The sequence below is a fragment of the Camelus dromedarius genome, chromosome 12, assembly GCF_036321535.1.
Source record: "Camelus dromedarius isolate mCamDro1 chromosome 12, mCamDro1.pat, whole genome shotgun sequence".
NCBI lineage: Eukaryota > Metazoa > Chordata > Mammalia > Artiodactyla > Camelidae > Camelus > Camelus dromedarius.
This window is the reverse complement of record NC_087447.1, coordinates 12,709,294-12,727,291: the sequence shown is the minus strand read 5'-3', so window position 1 is coordinate 12,727,291 and position 17,998 is coordinate 12,709,294. Positions and strand designations below refer to the sequence as shown.

The following is a 17,998-nucleotide window of genomic DNA, read 5'->3' as shown; positions in this document are numbered from 1 at the left end:
TTTTATTACCATATTTATTTCTGATGTAATTTTTAGACCGTATAAAACAATTCATATGAGTTTCTCAAGAAAGCTTTGTTTCTATTTTTCAGGTATAAGAGTGAGAGAGAGATGAAACAAAAACATAGAAAGGAAGAGAGTGAAAGACAGAGAGAGAGAAGATAAAGGAGTGAGAGAGAGAGATTTCATTTGACATAGTAGTAAGAACCTAGCTCTACAATTTTTACACTTTGTTAAAATTAATTTTACATGGATATTCAATAATTCAGTCATGAAAACCAGTCAAAATAAATAAGAAAAATAAATAGATTTTCAACTTAAACTAGGAAGACAAAAATTATCATCAAAATATAATTCAAATCTGTCTCTTTGATTACAGGTAAAAAAGTTGAAAGAGACTTGTAAATTGACTCATGAAGAGATGTACATTTCCAAATCGCATGGAAACAGAATATCAATATTATTCTAAATTATGACATTACAACATACTGTAAAATTTTATCAGGTTTTATTTCCTTTGATCATGTAATTCATGCTCTAGAGATAAAGATGTTTGTGGATTATTGTAGCAAGAAAAATATGAAAATAATTTAAGTTTCTCACAATAGAACAAAAAAGATACACTATAGGGACAGCGTAATAATGAGGTGTGGACTCCTGAGTCAGAAATGCGTGGATTTGTAACCCAACTAACTGTACTCAGACCAGCTTTCTGACTTCATTTTGGGTGTTTCTGTTTCAATCTCCTCTTCATCTGTAAAGTGCTCAAAGCAATATGGTCTTCACATAAAGGTTTAGTTTAAAAAAAAATGGAGTAAATAAACTCCTCATTTTACCTTCCATGCTTACCCCTTTTCAGCATTTGCATTGTTAACATAACTATGAAGATACTTTTCACTCTGTAAAGACCTTTAAGTGGTAAATTATTAAAGTAAAATAAAAAATATAAAATGGTGTTTCTGCCACTGCAGAAAGGATCCATCAAAGGCAGGTGCCACTGCAGAAGATTTGTTTTCCTTTATGTTATTAATGTTAACATTTTTTACAATGAAAGCAATAGCTAAGCATTTTAGTAAGTCAGGTTAAAGTTGTAAATGCAGACAGTTCCACAGCTCCCATCTTTGAGTAGACAATGGATTTGGGAGAAGAGAAATGTGCATTTCCCACATGTTACATCCTTGTGCTCTCCATTCCGTTCCCAGAACCCCTTATGTTAACAATCTCTATATTAGCATCAAATCTCTTTGCAAGATATTAAAGGATTAAAAACACCACTTACATATTCTAAGTGAAGTAAGCCAGAAAGAGAAAGAAAAATACCATATGAGATCACTCATATGTGGAATCTGAAAAAAAAAAAAAGAAAAAACATAAATACAAAACAGAAACAGACTCATAGACATAGAATACAAACTTGTGGTTGCCAAGGGGGCAGAGGGTGGGAAGGGCCAGACTGGGATTTTAAAATGTAGAATAGATAAATAAGACTATACTGTATAGCACAGGAAAATATATACAGGATCTTGTGGTAACTCACAGCGGAAAAACAAAATGTGACAATGAAAATATGTATGTTCATGTATAACTGAAAAATTGTGCTCTACACTGGAATTTGACACAGCATTGTAAAATGACTATTACTCAATAAAAAAAAATGCTTTAAAAAAAAAAAACCACCACTTATATACGGACAGCTTGAATTTAACTCTTTTCTCTACTTCCCCAGGCAGCTGCCTTGAAGAGATATGGCTCAGATCAACTGCACGCAGGTGACAAAGTTCATTCTCGCGGGCCTCACGGATCGTCAGGAGTTGAAGATGCCCCTCTTTGTGCTCTTCTTATCCATCTACCTCTTCACAGTAGTAGGCAACCTGGGTCTGATCTTGGTCATTAGAACGGATGCGAGACTCCACACACCAATGTACTTCTTTCTTAGCAACCTGGCCTTTGTTGATTTCTGTTATGCTTCTGTCATCACACCCAAGATGCTTGGGAACTTCTTATACCACCAAAACATGATCTCCTTCAATGCATGTGCAGCTCAGTTAGGCTGTTTCCTCACCTTCATGGTATCAGAGTGCCTGCTACTGGCTTCCATGGCGTACGATAGATACGTGGCCATTTGTAACCCTCTCCTCTATACGGTTGTGATGTCCCCAGGAATCTGCATTCAGCTCGTCACTTTCCCCTATAGCTATAGCTTTTTGATGGCACTGTTTCATACCGTCCTCACCTTTCGCCTCTCTTACTGTCACTCTAACACCATCAACCATTTCTATTGTGATGACATGCCTCTCCTCAGGCTGACGTGCTCAGACACTCACGCCAAACAGCTGTGGGTTTTGGCCTGTGCAGGTGTTACTTTCATCTCCTCTGTTCTGGTTGTCTTTGTCTCCTACCTGTTTATTATTTCCACCATCCTGGGGATGCGCTCAGCTGAGGGGAGACGCAAAGCCTTCTCCACATGTAGCTCCCACATGCTGGCAGTCACCATATTCTATGGGACCCTCATCTTCATGTACTTACAGCCAAGCTCTCACCATTCTCTCAACACAGATAAACTGGCCTCTGTCTTCTATACAGTGATCATTCCTATGTTGAACCCCTTGATCTACAGCCTCAGGAATCAGGACGTGAAAAATGCCCTGAAAAAAGTCATCATCAGTAGAAACCATACTCTTGTGTTCATAACATTTCAAAAATGATTTAATTAAACAAAAGTGGGCTTTCTTTAATGATTTTTCCCCTTAATTATTAAAACTAGTAGAGTATCTTGATCTTCTTTGGTTTTCAATAAAAATTTCTTTACTATGAAGTAAAATCATTCTCTGAATTCTTAGCAATCGAGTTTGACTTAGAATTATAATTCATATGTAGAAATTACCATAAGAATTTGTGTCATGTCATTTCTCAAATTAAAAAAAATGTGTATGTTTTAAAAATTCATCATCTCATCTGATAGCTATACAATGAGGAACTGGACAAGAGTAGACAAAACTGAGACATCTTGAACACCAAGTTTAAGATTGTAAGAGTGCTTTAATGATATATTTTGAAGAGTTTTTTAATAGTATATTCCCAGTTAAATACTAAAAGACAGTTGTGAACCAGTGGTTTCAATGTGGAACGATTTACGATTTACGATTTATTTGGAAATTTCTGGAAACAGTCTTGATTTTCACCAGGACAGGATGATGTAAAGGGATACCATTTTTTACCTAGACGGTTGAAGCTGGATGCATATGTAACCCACAGTGCACAGGAAAGTCCCTCGCAAAACATTATCCAGTCCAAAATGGTAATAGTGCCAAGGTTGAGAAAGTCTGCCCTGAACAATTTTTTCCTAATAATTGTATAGATTTCATTCAGGTTGAGCTGGTGGACGGTGCTGCTCATGTCTTCCACAGACTTGTTGGTCTTCCTTTTAGGTGTTCCATCAATTATTAAGAGTGCTGTTAAATCCTCAGTTGAATTATGTTTTCTCATCTGTCAGTTTTTATTTCATACATTTGGGGATGACGTTAGTTGTTCCTAAATTTGTAATTGCTAAATTTACTGATTTTTTTTTTACTATTATTATTAAATGTCCTTCTTTATTCCGGTAGCATTTCTTCTCTTAAAGTCTATTTTTTCTTCCTTTAATATAAGTATTCCAGCTCTTTAACAGTTATTATTGCACAGAATAGTTTTCCAATCTTTTACTTTCAATTTACTTATGTCTGAGTGTCAGTTATGTTTCATATAAAGCCAATAGTTGGATTTTTGCCTTTTTAATAAACTCTGAATATTTCTGCCTTGAAATTGGAATATTTAGTATATTTATCTGGAGGGATTGTTAAAACAGACATGGCTGGGTCAAACTCCCAGAGTTTATCATTCAGTAGGTCTGGTGTGGAGCCAAAGAATTTGCATTTCCAACAGCTAACTGCAGTTCCCAAGTGTTGGAGGAGGTCATTGAGAGGATGTGAACACAGGTTGACCTTTGAGCTGGATCTGGGCAATCAGAGGGTCCTCACCATCCCCCATGCCCTATCCTTGGAGTGTACATTGTTCTGCCCACCATTCCCACAGTGGGGGATATTGTTAAGGAGGCAGCCTTGAGAGAGTAAGATATTGTTGGACATTATACATGAGAGAACCAAGTTAATCCTCTATATAAACTTTTAAGATTCTGGTGAGCAGATGCAGAGATCTACTCATTTCTTGGCCACCAGAAGTCAAGTCTCATATGCACATTCCTTTGCTTATTAAAATTGCCACCAACCAATCTGGGATGACCTGCCTGTTCCTTTGGTCTCTCCTTTCCCTTCTTGTACAGGTGGCCAGTTTTAGGTTTCACCCAAGAAGCTCCCAAGTTGGCAGACCAACAAGTTTTCTTGATGCTTCTTGTCCAGCACTGCACTTTGATAACTGCTGCCTCAGAAGACCTCTATACCATATTTGTATACAGCTCCTGGTGCATTTCCCCTCTTAAGAAGCAGTGCCTACAACTCTTTGTTGGAAAAGCGCTTCAGGAAGCAGTTATGTCTGTATGCCAGGCAGAAGTCACTGGAAATTTACATCCCATGGGGGACAGCCCTTAGTCAATGACTGATATGTGCACAGGAGTATACAGTGGACCCTTGAACAATGCAGGTTTGAACTACACAGGTTCACTTACACATGGATATTTTTCAGTAGTAAATACAGCAGTACTACAAGGTCTGTGGTTGGTTGATTTGGGGAATGCAGAGGAACTGCTGATACGGAGGACTGACTCTAAGTTATACAGAGATTAACTCATACATTTATGGTTTAGGAGTTGTATAAGAGTCAGCTATAAATACTCAATCTCCTTTGCTCACTCTTAGCAATTCTGAAGTTTGATTTACCCTTTGTCCAGAACGCTTCCATGGAATCTGACCTAAATTTCTATCATAGGATGTTGACTCTACAACATGGCTTGGATTACTTCTTTTTTTAGGTCCCACCTCTCATCCCAATAACTATTTTGGGTACAATTCCTAATAAATCACATTTACACAAATCATTGACTCAGTGTCTCCTTTGGGGTGAACTCAACTTAAGATGGTATTATAATTTCTATACACTACATTATTTGTGTAATTTTCCAGCAAGCAATGTCATTTTGACAATAAATGTATTTTGAAACATTAAAATAGTTTGGCACTCATTAACCTTTCTTAGCCTGCTGAATCTTACTTGAGTACTTTCAGCACCTCTTCCTACCACAAAATTGGCTTAGAAGTTTAAAACATGAAACTTGGAAAATAGAAGTCTGAAGAATTCTTTAGAATATGTAATCAGACCTAGTTTGCTCTTAGTCACAAAATTCTGGGTCCCTTTTCCGAGGGAGAGGAAGACAAATGAATAGATGTGGGTGTTAGGAGGTATGGACTTGACTTAAGATAGAACCACGAGCTGAATTACTTTTGGAAATTTACTGTTTCCCTTTTAAGGTGTGCATTTTCTCATTGGTAAAATAATGGGATTGTGTTAGGTATATGGCTTTAATTTTTTTACAGAATTATTTTGCTCAAAAATGAATTCTTAATGTTAATAGCAATGAACAGTAAAGGCTACCATTACTCTGGTAGAATGAGGTGATAGACACAAATCTCTGTCCCGTTGTTCTTCTTAACACGTTTTCTACACAGCTGACTTCAGATGACTCAGAAACCACTTGAGTCATCACCAGAAAACCAGCTTATTTTTAAAGCACTGTCTGAAAACGCTGGGATTCAATATGATCTATGATCCCATGCTGTTCAGTAATTTTCTGGTTTTCCATTTCTCATAAGCATCCTAGGAATTCTGCTTTGCCAAGGGAAATCTCTCTCACCAGCTGTTACTCCTGAACCATAACTAAATCTCCTCCATTCCTTATCACATTCATGTCCATTTGTACCGGCAATTGTAAATTTCATTAAGCGTAGTAGCACTCATGAGGATCTAAAGTCCACTATGGGCTGAAAATTGTAAAACCTAAGATTAAAAAAATAAATTTTGTCTCTTGGAAAATTTGAGATCTGGACAGCCAACACTGGTTAGAAAATGTTATTCTTTTCAAACTGTTAAGGATAAATTTTCTTTAATAATACTGCTAGGGAAAACATGAAATTGTGAAAACTGCTGTGAGGTTCTGATTAAAAATATGTTATTGAAATGAGGTTAATTTTAAAGACATGTTTGGGAATCCAAGGTTTCTATGAGCCCCATTTGTCATAATTTTTGTCATAATTTATTCCCAATACGAAGAAGTTTCTAAATAACTGTATTAACACATTTAGTTTATTTATAGAGGCTCAGTTCCCAAGTTCTCACCGATCACTCTCTGGTGACAACTCAAAAAGGAATGTGAAATAAATGAGTCCCAATGGTGCTTTCTCACTGGAGATGCAATGAAAACTTTCAGCTTCTCCTGGGCTTTCAAATAAAGATCTGCTGGGTCGGGGTTGGGGAGACTCCCAAACTTTCTTTATACAAGTGAAAAACACAATGTTGAGGGATGTTTTCCAGGGGAGAATTGAAGAGAACACTGTGTGTGTATATATATGAAAGGATAAATGTGAATTTATTCTGATATCACTCCTACCCTAACCCAGGGCCACAGGATTCACTCTAGCTTCAATTTCATACTTACCTGTAAAGTTCCTCTCCAACAGTGAGAAACCTGGATCCTACCACTTAAAAGCTATTTAATTACTTGTTCAAACTCAACATATATGTACAGTAATTCCAGAATTAACTTGAACCCTCCCAGGAAACAAATTTACAAACTAGAATGTAAAGTTTGTATTCAGTTTCTTTTGCCTATAATTTTACACCTTCTAATCAAAACACCATTTTCCAAGTTACTTAGGTCAGTAAATCTCCCCACTTGAGTATGTTTTTGTCATACATTGATAACAGAATTAAACACATTTGCCATAGTGTGGCCAGCATTCTGCCAGCCACTGGTATTGGCTAACAATCTACTTAACTTTTTATTAATTTGTATACACAATTTAGCCTCTGTAATAAACAGTTCTATGAAATTTATGACAAAAATGCATAGAGTCAAGTAACTTAGATAACATGCAGAACAGTTTCTTCATCTTAAAAATTCCCTGAATGTATGTCCTAGTCAAATACTGTCCCCTCCCCAAAGCTTTGATCAACTGAATTGAACTCTTTCTCCTAAAGTTTAAGAAATGAGAAGATAAAACATTCTCTGGGAAGAGCCTTTGATGATATATAAAAAACTCATGTTGAAATAACATAGAAACACAATCCTAACAATTTGTGGCTAATAACTGCTCTTTGTTGTCATTCAAATTCAAGCTAACTTATTCGTATGCATCAGTTTATATAGAAGATTTTTAGTTAATTTTCCAACATCCCTGTACCAAGTACAACTCATGCCATTTTATAGCAAGACATAAACAAAGCCATGGCATTTTTCCATCTGTATTAAGTATGTTTGCCCATTTAAAACAACATTAAGTACTGCATATTCACAGAATACTCACATATCTTAAGCATATTTCATGCTAGTACATTTATCCTGATTAACACTGACAAACTGCGATCATGCCAAGCTGTGAGATGTAAGGATTTGCTGCTTCTTCCTGTTCAATAAACCACATGTGTTAATGCATCATGTACAGTGTCACACACTAACACACCGACCCTCCCACGGCCATTATATTGAAGCCCAGTGTTATCACTGGAAATTTGTTTCATAGAAAACTATGAAAATTGTATATTCAAAGTCAGTATATGAAACAAGTAAGTCCCCTGCTGTTTCCTCACAAACCATATTCACTATCGTTTGCTTATCCATCATCAAATCCGCAATCCCTAGAGATGCAAACTTCCCCTTGTTTTGGACCCCAGGGTTTGCATCAAATGCCTTACTGATCCTCCTTTCACTTATGTCTTTTAGTTCACTACATATAAGTTAATTTGTGTTTTTCACCTTCTGTCTATTTGAAACCTCTCAGAGATATATCTGAAGTATTTGGTGCACCTTCAATTAAATGCGGGACCCCCTCAATTACTGAGAAGACAACAGAAAATGTACTATATTGGAAAAAGAAAAATAATTCCATGTTTCCTTTCCTACCCCTCCTCCCACCAACCCAATAAAACCCTTTTCAGTACTGAGGATTATTTTGTTTCTTTAAAGATGCTGTTTTTGTTAGTTTGAGCTGCCATAACAAAATACTGTTTTTAAAAACAGGGAGGCTTTACCAACAGAAATTTATTTTCTCATGGTTCTGGAGGCAGGAAAGTCCAAGATCAGGATTCTGGACAATTTGGTTATTTGTAGGCTCTCTCTTCCTGGATTGTAGATGGCTGCTACCTGACTGTGCTCATATGACCACTTCTGTGTTAGTGCATGTGGTGGGGGTGGGGAGGGTAGGAGGGGAGTGTAGAATGAGAGAGAGAGAGAGAGGAATACTAGTGTTTCTCCTTATAAGGACACTAATTCCATCATGAAGGCCCCATTCTCATGACCTCATCTAACCCTAGCCTCCTCTGGGAGGTACCCAAAGGCCCATCTGCAGACACCATCACAGTGGAAGGGAGGGCTTCAGCCTGTGAATTTTGGGAGGATACAGTTGAGTTCATAGCAGATGCATTGTTTCTTAATAAGTTTTAAAATAAAATTCTTTCAACACCCCCTTGCTATGGACACAGATTGGCTAAGAAATCAATCTGGAAGAGTGCTCTTTAGAAGAGCTCACCAAGGAAATTAAGGAATAATGGATAGAGATAACCTGGAAGAGGAAATGAATATTTCATGAGCATTTCAAAGAGTAAGCCAAAGAGGGTCATGTCTCAACATGTTCAGAAACAGATCCTTGGAAGAGTTAGATATTTAGTTCTTTGAAAGATATGCTGTTGGAAAGTTTCTTATCTTTTTCAAGGATAGACTTAAATCCTGTTGTTGAGCAAAAACATTATGAACAATTAAGACAGCAATCAGTAAATGATAGCAGCTCAAAAACGAGGGGATGCTAGGGCAATGTCATACTAAAGGCAGAGCTGTAGCTGTGAGGTTCCTCAAACACGAGAGCGATGCTAATTGATCTCCAGCAGGCCGTGGGCTCCCTCTGGGGTGTGGTCTGTAGCTTTCCTGATGATCTTACGTCAGACCCTCAGTAAGATCCCTTGGGGTAGGTCATTGATAAAACCCTGCAGTTCATTGCTGCACAAACCCACTTGGAGAAGAAATAGGAACACCCTCTACCCAGGTAGTTATGAAGATTGTTTTTAAAAATTGTGACAAAAATCTGAATTTTTAAAGTCAACTAGAATAGAATAGATTTTAAAATAAAACTTTTTGGGTGGCATTTTAGAAACGAGGGTAAGAATGTTTCTTCTAATTTTATTTCAGCTGTATAGGTATGTGCTATTATATGATATACATTTTATTAGTTTGGAGTAAAAATTTGAGATCTCTAAGATAGAATCTACTCAATCATTTGGACAAGTCAAGCGCTTAATTGATTAGATTGTAAACTATGTCTAAACTGTTTTCATTTTTGCGAAAGCTAGTCATTTTACCCAGAATGAGAGGTGAGCACATTAAAATTGTCATCACTACATCCCTTAATATATTTGAAATAACTAAAGAACATTAATTATGAGCAAGAGAAATAAATTGAAATTTTATTACCAAAATTAATCTTTAATTCCCCATTACCAAGCATCTAGAAGGGGCTGCATTAGGAAATGAATCAAAAAGTCATGGTTTCTACCCATGTCTACAGTCTCTCCAGAAAACAAATATGGAAACAGAAAGAAACTACAAATGATGTGCAAATAATTTATGCATAAAATGTTTCCAGAATGCAAAAATGAAAACTGGCAGGTAACAGAGCATGGGAATTGGAAGTTAGGGAGATCTTTACAGGAAAGGTGGGATTTTGATAGGCCTTGAAGGATAAATACGAGTTTTTCTTCCAACCCTTCATTCACCATTCACCTGGTAGAAATGAACACAGGAAAAAGAACATATGAAGCAGGGACGCATATACAGTCTTCTTATTGTAACCGAGGACCAGAAAACAATTACTCTAATTAGATCAACGTGTGTTAGCTGTGGCAGAAGTGAAAAGATGTAAATGGAAGTCGAAGATAAAATATCATGGGTTAGATGCTAAAAGATCATATATAATATACTTTCAAATACATTTGCGTACATTTGCATGTGCCACCTTTAAGATAAGATGAAATGGCATATTGAAGTTCTTACAGCTGCTGAACAGGGGAGTCCTAGCTAGTATTATGGGGCTTGTAAGCCAGATTTCTAATCAAACAGTTGCTTGATTATTTCAAAATGGAATTTATATATTTGACCACTAACTAGGCTTTTAAATACTTCCATGACCTACTCATCTCACGTAATGATCAATAGCATCCAAGACTGTCCTCTTCCCACAGAAAGTTGTAGACACTTGCACAAAGACACAGTTAAAAATTATTTTTGATTTTGATGTCCATGATTTATGAAGAACATCTACCTTCTCCTGATGTATACTTACATCTGTTTCCTGACATAAGAAAATGTATCAAGTAGGCTATATATTCTTCTGCTAATTTATTCTATGTTGAGACTATTATTTGAAGAGCTAAAAATAAAAATGAGACACTCTTCTGTGTCTTTAATTTAACATATATATTGCATATAAATCTTTAACTACAGATGTCTGCATCCAACCGTTAAGGATTGTCTGTGTCTTGTTGTGTAAATTCCATGTTCTAGTATCTTACGCTGACCAATGAGCACTGTCTACCCCGCTACCAGTGAATTTTTAAAGTGATTACACTGACTTCACCCTACATCTACCTTTTACTAGATCAGGGGAGCAATTTTAACATAATATTTTCTATTTTAAAACCTGCTCGTGTAGGCTATGTGCAGACACATTATTTTATCTTAATGTTTGCATTTTTTAGATATAAAATAGCACCATTTACAGATTGAGAAACTGAGGGACAAATGGAATTTTTGACATGCTCAAATTAATGTAACTAGAGGGTGATAGAGCCATTTAAATATAGGTCTCCCAATTTTATTCATGGTTCTCTCCACTGTATCCCAGTTGGTATACGTATCAATGAAATGATAGTTTTCAGTAGTTACCTGTCATTCAAAAAGCAAGCGTTCCATAGTATTTCCATAGTATTTCCTTCTCATAAATACAAGTTTTTATGAGAAATTCCATAGTATTTCCTTTTCATAAATACAACAATATAAGTGAACTCAAATGGAAATTTTACATTTATTTTCTAAGAAGGAGTGTGCCTCTGTTATTTCTTTCAGTAAACAAACCAAGAAAGCCTGAGTAATTTCACTAAGAAGCACACTCACTAGTACATAACATTGCCATGATTCAAACTCTAGTCTCATACTTTTAATGGTATGCCCTACTGTATTTTGATATAAAAGATCATTATCAACATGATAAAATAAATGCTTCTAATGTAGCATGAATAGATAAGAATCAGAATGCATAGGCTGATGATTCTGCAAGTCTAATTTCTAGAATGTTCTGAGCAATTTATGTTTTCTTAAGACTTTTTAAATTTTTGTGTGGAGAAAGAGAGAAATATGACATAAGACTTTATGGGATTTACTAAAAGAAAATGTATAGCAATAAACAAAACTCATTTCTAGTTATCTTATTCTATCCTAAATTAAAGCTTATATTGAGGTTTATATTTTAATTATGAACATCAGACCATAAGGATAGGTAAAATGAATGAAGATAATCCATTTCAAATGTCAACCTAAAAAAAAGAGAGAAACTGAGGTAAGCTTAAAATTGTACAAAATGAGTTGGTTTGGGAATAGTTTGAGCTGTAATTTGGGAAACATAAACTCTAGCAAGCTGCAAACAAATCCATTGAGGGCTTAGGGTAGGCTGTGTTTATGGAGTGGATATAAACAAGGGGGAGTTCAATTAGAGTCAGTTAAAAGAAACATAGTTCATATCAGGGTGCCCTCTCCAAAAAAATTAAATTTAAACTTAAATTAAAAACAAAAACAAAAAAACAGAGACCATCCTTGATGTGTTCATGGTAAACTTCTACCAGTTACTATTCATTTACTTTGCTCTGGCTGTTTCTGAATTTTTCACAAGTCCAAGCAGCAAGTTTATGGGCTCAATGATGCAGAGAGATTCTTGAATAAATTTCAGTGTTCGGTACATCAGGCATTTAAGGGAAATCAGCCTGTCACTCCTCATCAGTCCTTACCTTTTGTTTGCCTGAGGGCATATATGTGAGATTTTCCACTTTCTATCTTCCAGTTTCATTTTAGATTGAAATTCTTTCACAAAAATACTACAGTAAAAACATGAAAATTAATATAAAAATAATCCAAATCTGTATGTTTTTAGTTTGGAGCCATGTACATTGATAAAATTCTATTAGAAAGTAAATATCACTTTTATTTTAACTAAGCAAAATGTTTTTAAAATTTGAAGGTTTTCATTGAATTTGATCAGTTCAGTTGATGCTTTACATAGAAAGATGTCTGTGAAACATTATATTGTTACGGAAACGACAGGCCAGCCAAGAAACAAGCACCACTCGGAGGGTTGGAGTACTCAGATGTATTACACCGGTGGGCTCAGAGGGGCTTCTGCTCCGAAGCTCTGAGCACTTTCAAGATGTGCGCATGAGGTTTTATAGGGTAAAGTACAAGCTTGGGGTATTCGGCCAATAGGCATGGAACAGCTTTAGCAGCATTATTATCACAAAAGTGGAGGCGGGGAGGCAGCAAACCAACATTCCAAAGCCAGATATATCTCTTTGAAAATCCAGCTGGCTAGCAAAAAAAACATAAACCACAAACCAACACTAATTAACTTAGATTTACAAGTTAGTCCAGCAGAACTCAGATCAGTATTCTGATACTTAAATTTGTGAGTTGTCTTGTTAGACCAGCCCAGCCTCTCCTTCACATTCCTAGACTTGTGAGTTATCTTGTTAGACCAAACTGGTTTTTCCTTCACAATATCAATAAACGCTTGGTGAAATCTAGGCAATGCACCAACAGAACGAATCGGGAGTATTGAGAACTTAATAGTGGGTGGGTTGCTGCCTCAGAAAAACACAAGTTTGAATCCCAGCTGTGCTAGAGACTGGCTGCCTGAGTATACTCCAGGTGCTTAATCTCTCAGACTTCTTTCTCCATCTGTAGAATGGGCACATAAGAAACAAAATAAATAAACAGCCTGTAAAGCATGCGTTAGCATCTTTCGTAAAGTTACCTATTTCCAGCATTTGCATTAACACAATTATGAAGATTCTGTAGTTGCGTATGGTGACTTCTTGGCAATAAGTAATGTTATACAACAGTTGAATATAGCATTGCAGCAATGTGGAGTTTGTATCACACGGGCAAGTCTGTCTGGGTAATGTCACTGCAGAAGATTCAATTTCCTTTATGTTATCAATGTTAGGATTTTTTTTTTGGAAAAACAATAGTTCAAAATTTTGAAATATTGATGGCAAAATTTGAATAATATAAAGTCAAGAGCTTTGAAAAGAGAGCCAGTGTGGACTGAATCATGTCCCACAGCTCTTAACGTTAAACGCAATCGACTTCGGGAAACACAATGTGCCTTTCCTACAAAAGATTTCTTTTTGATCTTTGTCCCATCCCCTGGCTCCAAGGATGCTAATGATTTTAATATTAGCATTTTCCTGTTAAAAATGAAGTGGCTTTAAAGGATATTACAATTCAAATTTAATTTAATTCAGCTGCTTTAATTCTCCTCTCTTCATGCAGACATACTGAAGACGCATGACCCAGATCAACTGCACGCAGGTGACAGAGTTCATTCTCGCGGGCCTCACGGATCGTCAGGAGTTGAAGATGCCCCTCTTTGTGCTCTTCTTATCCATCTACCTCTTCACAGTAGTAGGCAACCTGGGTCTGATCCTGGTCATTAGAATGGATGCGAGACTCCACACACTAATGTACTTCTTTCTTAGCAACCTGGCCTTTGTTGATTTCTGTTATGCTTCTGTCATCGCACCCAAGATGCTGGGGAACTTCTTGTACCAACAGAACGTGATCTCCTTCAATGCATGTGCTGCTCAATTAGGCTGTTTCCTGGCTTGCCTGACAGCTGAGTGTCTGCTCCTGGCTTCCATGGCCTATGACCGCTATGTGGCCATTTGTAAACCTCTCCTCTATATGGCTGTGATGTCCCCAAGAATCTGCATCCAGCTTGTGGCTGCCCCCTACAGCTACAGCTTCCTGGTCGCCCTGTTCCATACCCTCCTCACCTTTCACCTCTCCTATTGCCACTCCAACATCCTTAACCATTTCTACTGTGATGACATGCCTCTCCTCAGGCTGACGTGCTCAGACACTCACACCAAGCAGCTGTGGATCTTTGTCTGTGCTGGTATCATGTTCATTTCTTCCCTCCTGGTTGTCTTTGTCTCCTACCTGTTTATTATTTCCACCATCCTGGGGATGCGCTCAGCTGAGGGGAGACGCAAGGCTTTCTCCACGTGTAGCTCCCACATACTGGCAGTCACCATATTCTACGGGTCCCTCATCTTCATGTACTTACAGCCAAGCTCTCACCATTCCCTGGACACAGACAAGATGGCCTCTGTCTTCTACACGGTGATCGTTCCCATGTTGAACCCTTTAATCTACAGCCTTAGGAACAAGGAGGTGAAGGATGCCTTGAAAAAAGCGATCATCAATGGAAACCAGGTTTTTATATTCATGAAGTTAAGAAAGTGACTTGAATAAATAAAAATGAAATTTCCTTCACGTTTTTTTCTCTTAAAAATATTAGAATGCCTGTTCCTCATATGTGATTTTTACATATCTGTTCACTGTACAATAAAATTCTCTGAAGATTTTTACTTAGAATGAGATTTCATACATAAGAGTAAACATAAGAAGTTATGTCCATTCTCTTACTTTTCAAATGAAAATGCATTAAAAATAATTAATTAGCTGCTCCATAAGAATTTATTCCAGATTTCCTGTTTCTCAAATGAAGAATTGCATGAAAGCTATTATCTGTTTATATAACCAGTATAGGACAAAAGTTCAGCCTCTCCACCCGTCCAATATCCCCAGTTCAGAAGTCTCCAGCTTTATTAACAATATCCCATGTGAAAACAAAAGATGCATAGCACAAATAATTTTTCTTGATTTGCTAGTTTTTCAGAAAATATGACAATATAAAACTGTTCCATATTGATATATTTAACAAATTCTCTTTATTCAAGAGAACAGTATTGTATCGTAACTTTTTCAATGTCACTGCTTTAACATGACCTAAAGTCTGGTTTGGTCTCTAAAGACTAATTCTCAAGTGAACTGCTTTTTTTTTTTAAGCCTATGAGACCTCATTATATTTTTTCCAACTGTCTAAAAATTAATAATAATAATAATGTAATTCAGTGTAATTCAAGGTAGAATCCCAGAGGCATCATACATTCTAAATAAACACACTCAAAATAATTGAAACATCATAGACCATCTTGCCAGTAGCAAGGATTATGTACAGTTATACTGGGCAGATCTTGGGTAAGTTGGTCATTACTGGGTAAGGAATAGCTTCTTAGAACACAGTGAACCCATTAGGCAATGCATCCTTGGGAGAAGAACGTACGCCTTGTAGTCCAAGGAGGGCACTGTACTAGGTGTGGGCTCTCACCAGGTTAGTTACCAATTAAATAAGGACAATACTACAAAACTTGGAGACTTTTAAACTCTTAAACAACATACAAAAGGTAATAATAAATGGCAGGTGCATGCCTATCATCTCCCTTCCTTCTCTGAGTCTAAAGACCTGAGTTCTTGTCCCAACTCTACTAATAAACTTGAGGGAGCAATTTATACATGGGGGTTACCCTACACAACTGATAACTGTGATATGGACAGGTAGATACACAGATGGAGAGACAGAGATAGAGATGCGCCTGTATGCATTTCAAACAAATGTAATAATTTTATAATTTTCAGTTACATAGAAATTGATTTTGAGTTTGCAACTCATGCATATCATTTTAATATATATGGGTATTAATATATATATGCCATTTGAATGCTTAATGACAAAGACTACAAAGCTGCTACTAACAGCTAGAGAGGAGAGATTTAACATATATTTTCACTGCTCACAGAACACAGGGCTAGCTTAATCCATGTTTCTCAAACATTAATTTTTTCATTGTTTATTTAAACACATTTGCCTACTATTGGACCATTTCAGTGGCTCCCAGTTTTCTCCCAAAGCCCCTGCAGCAGGTTTTGAGTCTGTCCTCTAGATACCGGATGCCTGTCATTACTGTCCTTGACCTCCCATCTTGGCAGGCTGGAGCAGTCACTGCATCACAGCTCTTCTGGGAAAGGGCCTAGATTGCTTGGCATCTAAAATCCTGCTGGGTCTGACATTTCCCAGGTCAAAAAAAGATCTCTGGCAATTTTTTTCACTTCTGTATACCTTAGTTTCTTCATCAGTAAGAAGGTGAAAATAATACCAACTACTAATTTTATTGTCGTAAGATCAAAAAAGACAATGGATAAAAAACATTTAAGAGTAAAAGATTTTTGAATTAATAGTTTTCAGATTTCCTACTCCTTATTTGAATATGATGAACATTTAGAAATCTATCTACAGTAAAATTTAAGAATTTCAGGTGAAAACTGAAGATATGGTACAGAACTATGAATATAAAAGAAAAAATTGTCATGATTTTCACCTGAAATGTGGTGATTTTGTAAATTGATTTTGTCCTTTTTGAGGATGACTGCTTTCAATTACCAAAGTAGTTCAAATTTCTTAACCTATGAATCTACCTAAGAAACATATCACAATGAGACATTTCCCCCCAAAAGGTGAGATTATGAGGTGCATTTTAGTGGTAAATAATTCAAAATACTTCAGACATCCATACGGGCACCAGATAAGCACAAGTTATAGCAATAACAATATGAAAACTTAAACTGTCAATATTCATACACATGGAATGCAAGACAGAAATATACATGTGACACTGACATCAAGTGTGTGGACACAGAGTACAGCACAGACTGTGAAGACTGATTAAGAAGAACAGGAAGAAGGACCACAGTATCACCTCATAGACAGAACAACTGGTATCATTTGACACATACAATGTGAGCGTTTTTCTGTTTGCATGCATATCTCTAGGTCATTACATATGATGTGAATATACAGGAATTATTTAACACTGTATAACCTGTTTAGCATGCTGCTTTTTTAACTTGATTATATCATGAACGTTTTTCAGTATCAGTAAATGTAGACCTACTTCAGCTTTTATAGTTGCCATTTACTAACTTACTGGAGAGCCATGTAAGATCTAAACAACTATTAGAATATACCTAGACAACTTCCTGTTTTGGAGCAAGTAAAACCAGAACAATTCAGACACTTGCATACTTTTCATGACTTTCCTAAGTTCCTAGAGTTGAAGTCATTATGTCAAGGGGCAGGACTATTTTAAACAATTTTGAAGCTTACACTTACACTACCCTCCAGAAAGTTGACGACAATTATGCCTCTATTGGACGTGTAAGCCTACGTCACGTTCCCATGCCTTTACCAACAGTGGGTATCATCTATCATTTAATTTGATCAGTCTGATGGACACCTTTGTTAGCTAGTCTTTTCATATTTAATTAATTTTTCTCCTTTGTAATTAATAAATATATTGGGAAAAGACACTCATTATGTATATATTCATATAGTGTAGGGAGAGACATCATTAATTTAAAGTGCTGGTCTAGCATACAGTATAATCATATGTATATGTATCCTCTACCAAAATTATTTTGTATTATTTTGCTTAAAATACCGACCTAGTTTTATTTAACTATACCAGTGCAGTGAGTAGATACATAAAAAGTTGAAGTGTTATAAATGAGGTGAAAGAAAGGGCAGAAAATTATGGTCATTAAAAAAATTAATTTTAGATATTTAGCGTTTGCTCT

At 36.3% G+C, this 17,998-nt stretch overlaps 2 protein-coding genes across 2 annotated transcripts; both read left to right on the top strand.

The window, feature by feature from the left end:
* The first annotated feature begins 1,745 nt into the window (after positions 1-1,745).
* On the top strand, positions 1,746-2,705 carry LOC135322569 (olfactory receptor 8U9). The gene has a single exon (XM_064491829.1). The coding sequence runs from the start codon at positions 1,746-1,748 to the stop codon at positions 2,703-2,705; it is 960 nt and encodes a 319-aa protein (XP_064347899.1).
* An 11,102-nt stretch (positions 2,706-13,807) lies between these two features.
* Positions 13,808-14,767, top strand: LOC105090071 (olfactory receptor 8U9). Its single transcript, XM_010981259.3, has one exon. It carries the CDS (start codon positions 13,808-13,810, stop codon positions 14,765-14,767), a length of 960 nt encoding a protein of 319 aa, XP_010979561.3.
* The last annotated feature ends 3,231 nt before the right edge of the window (positions 14,768-17,998 follow it).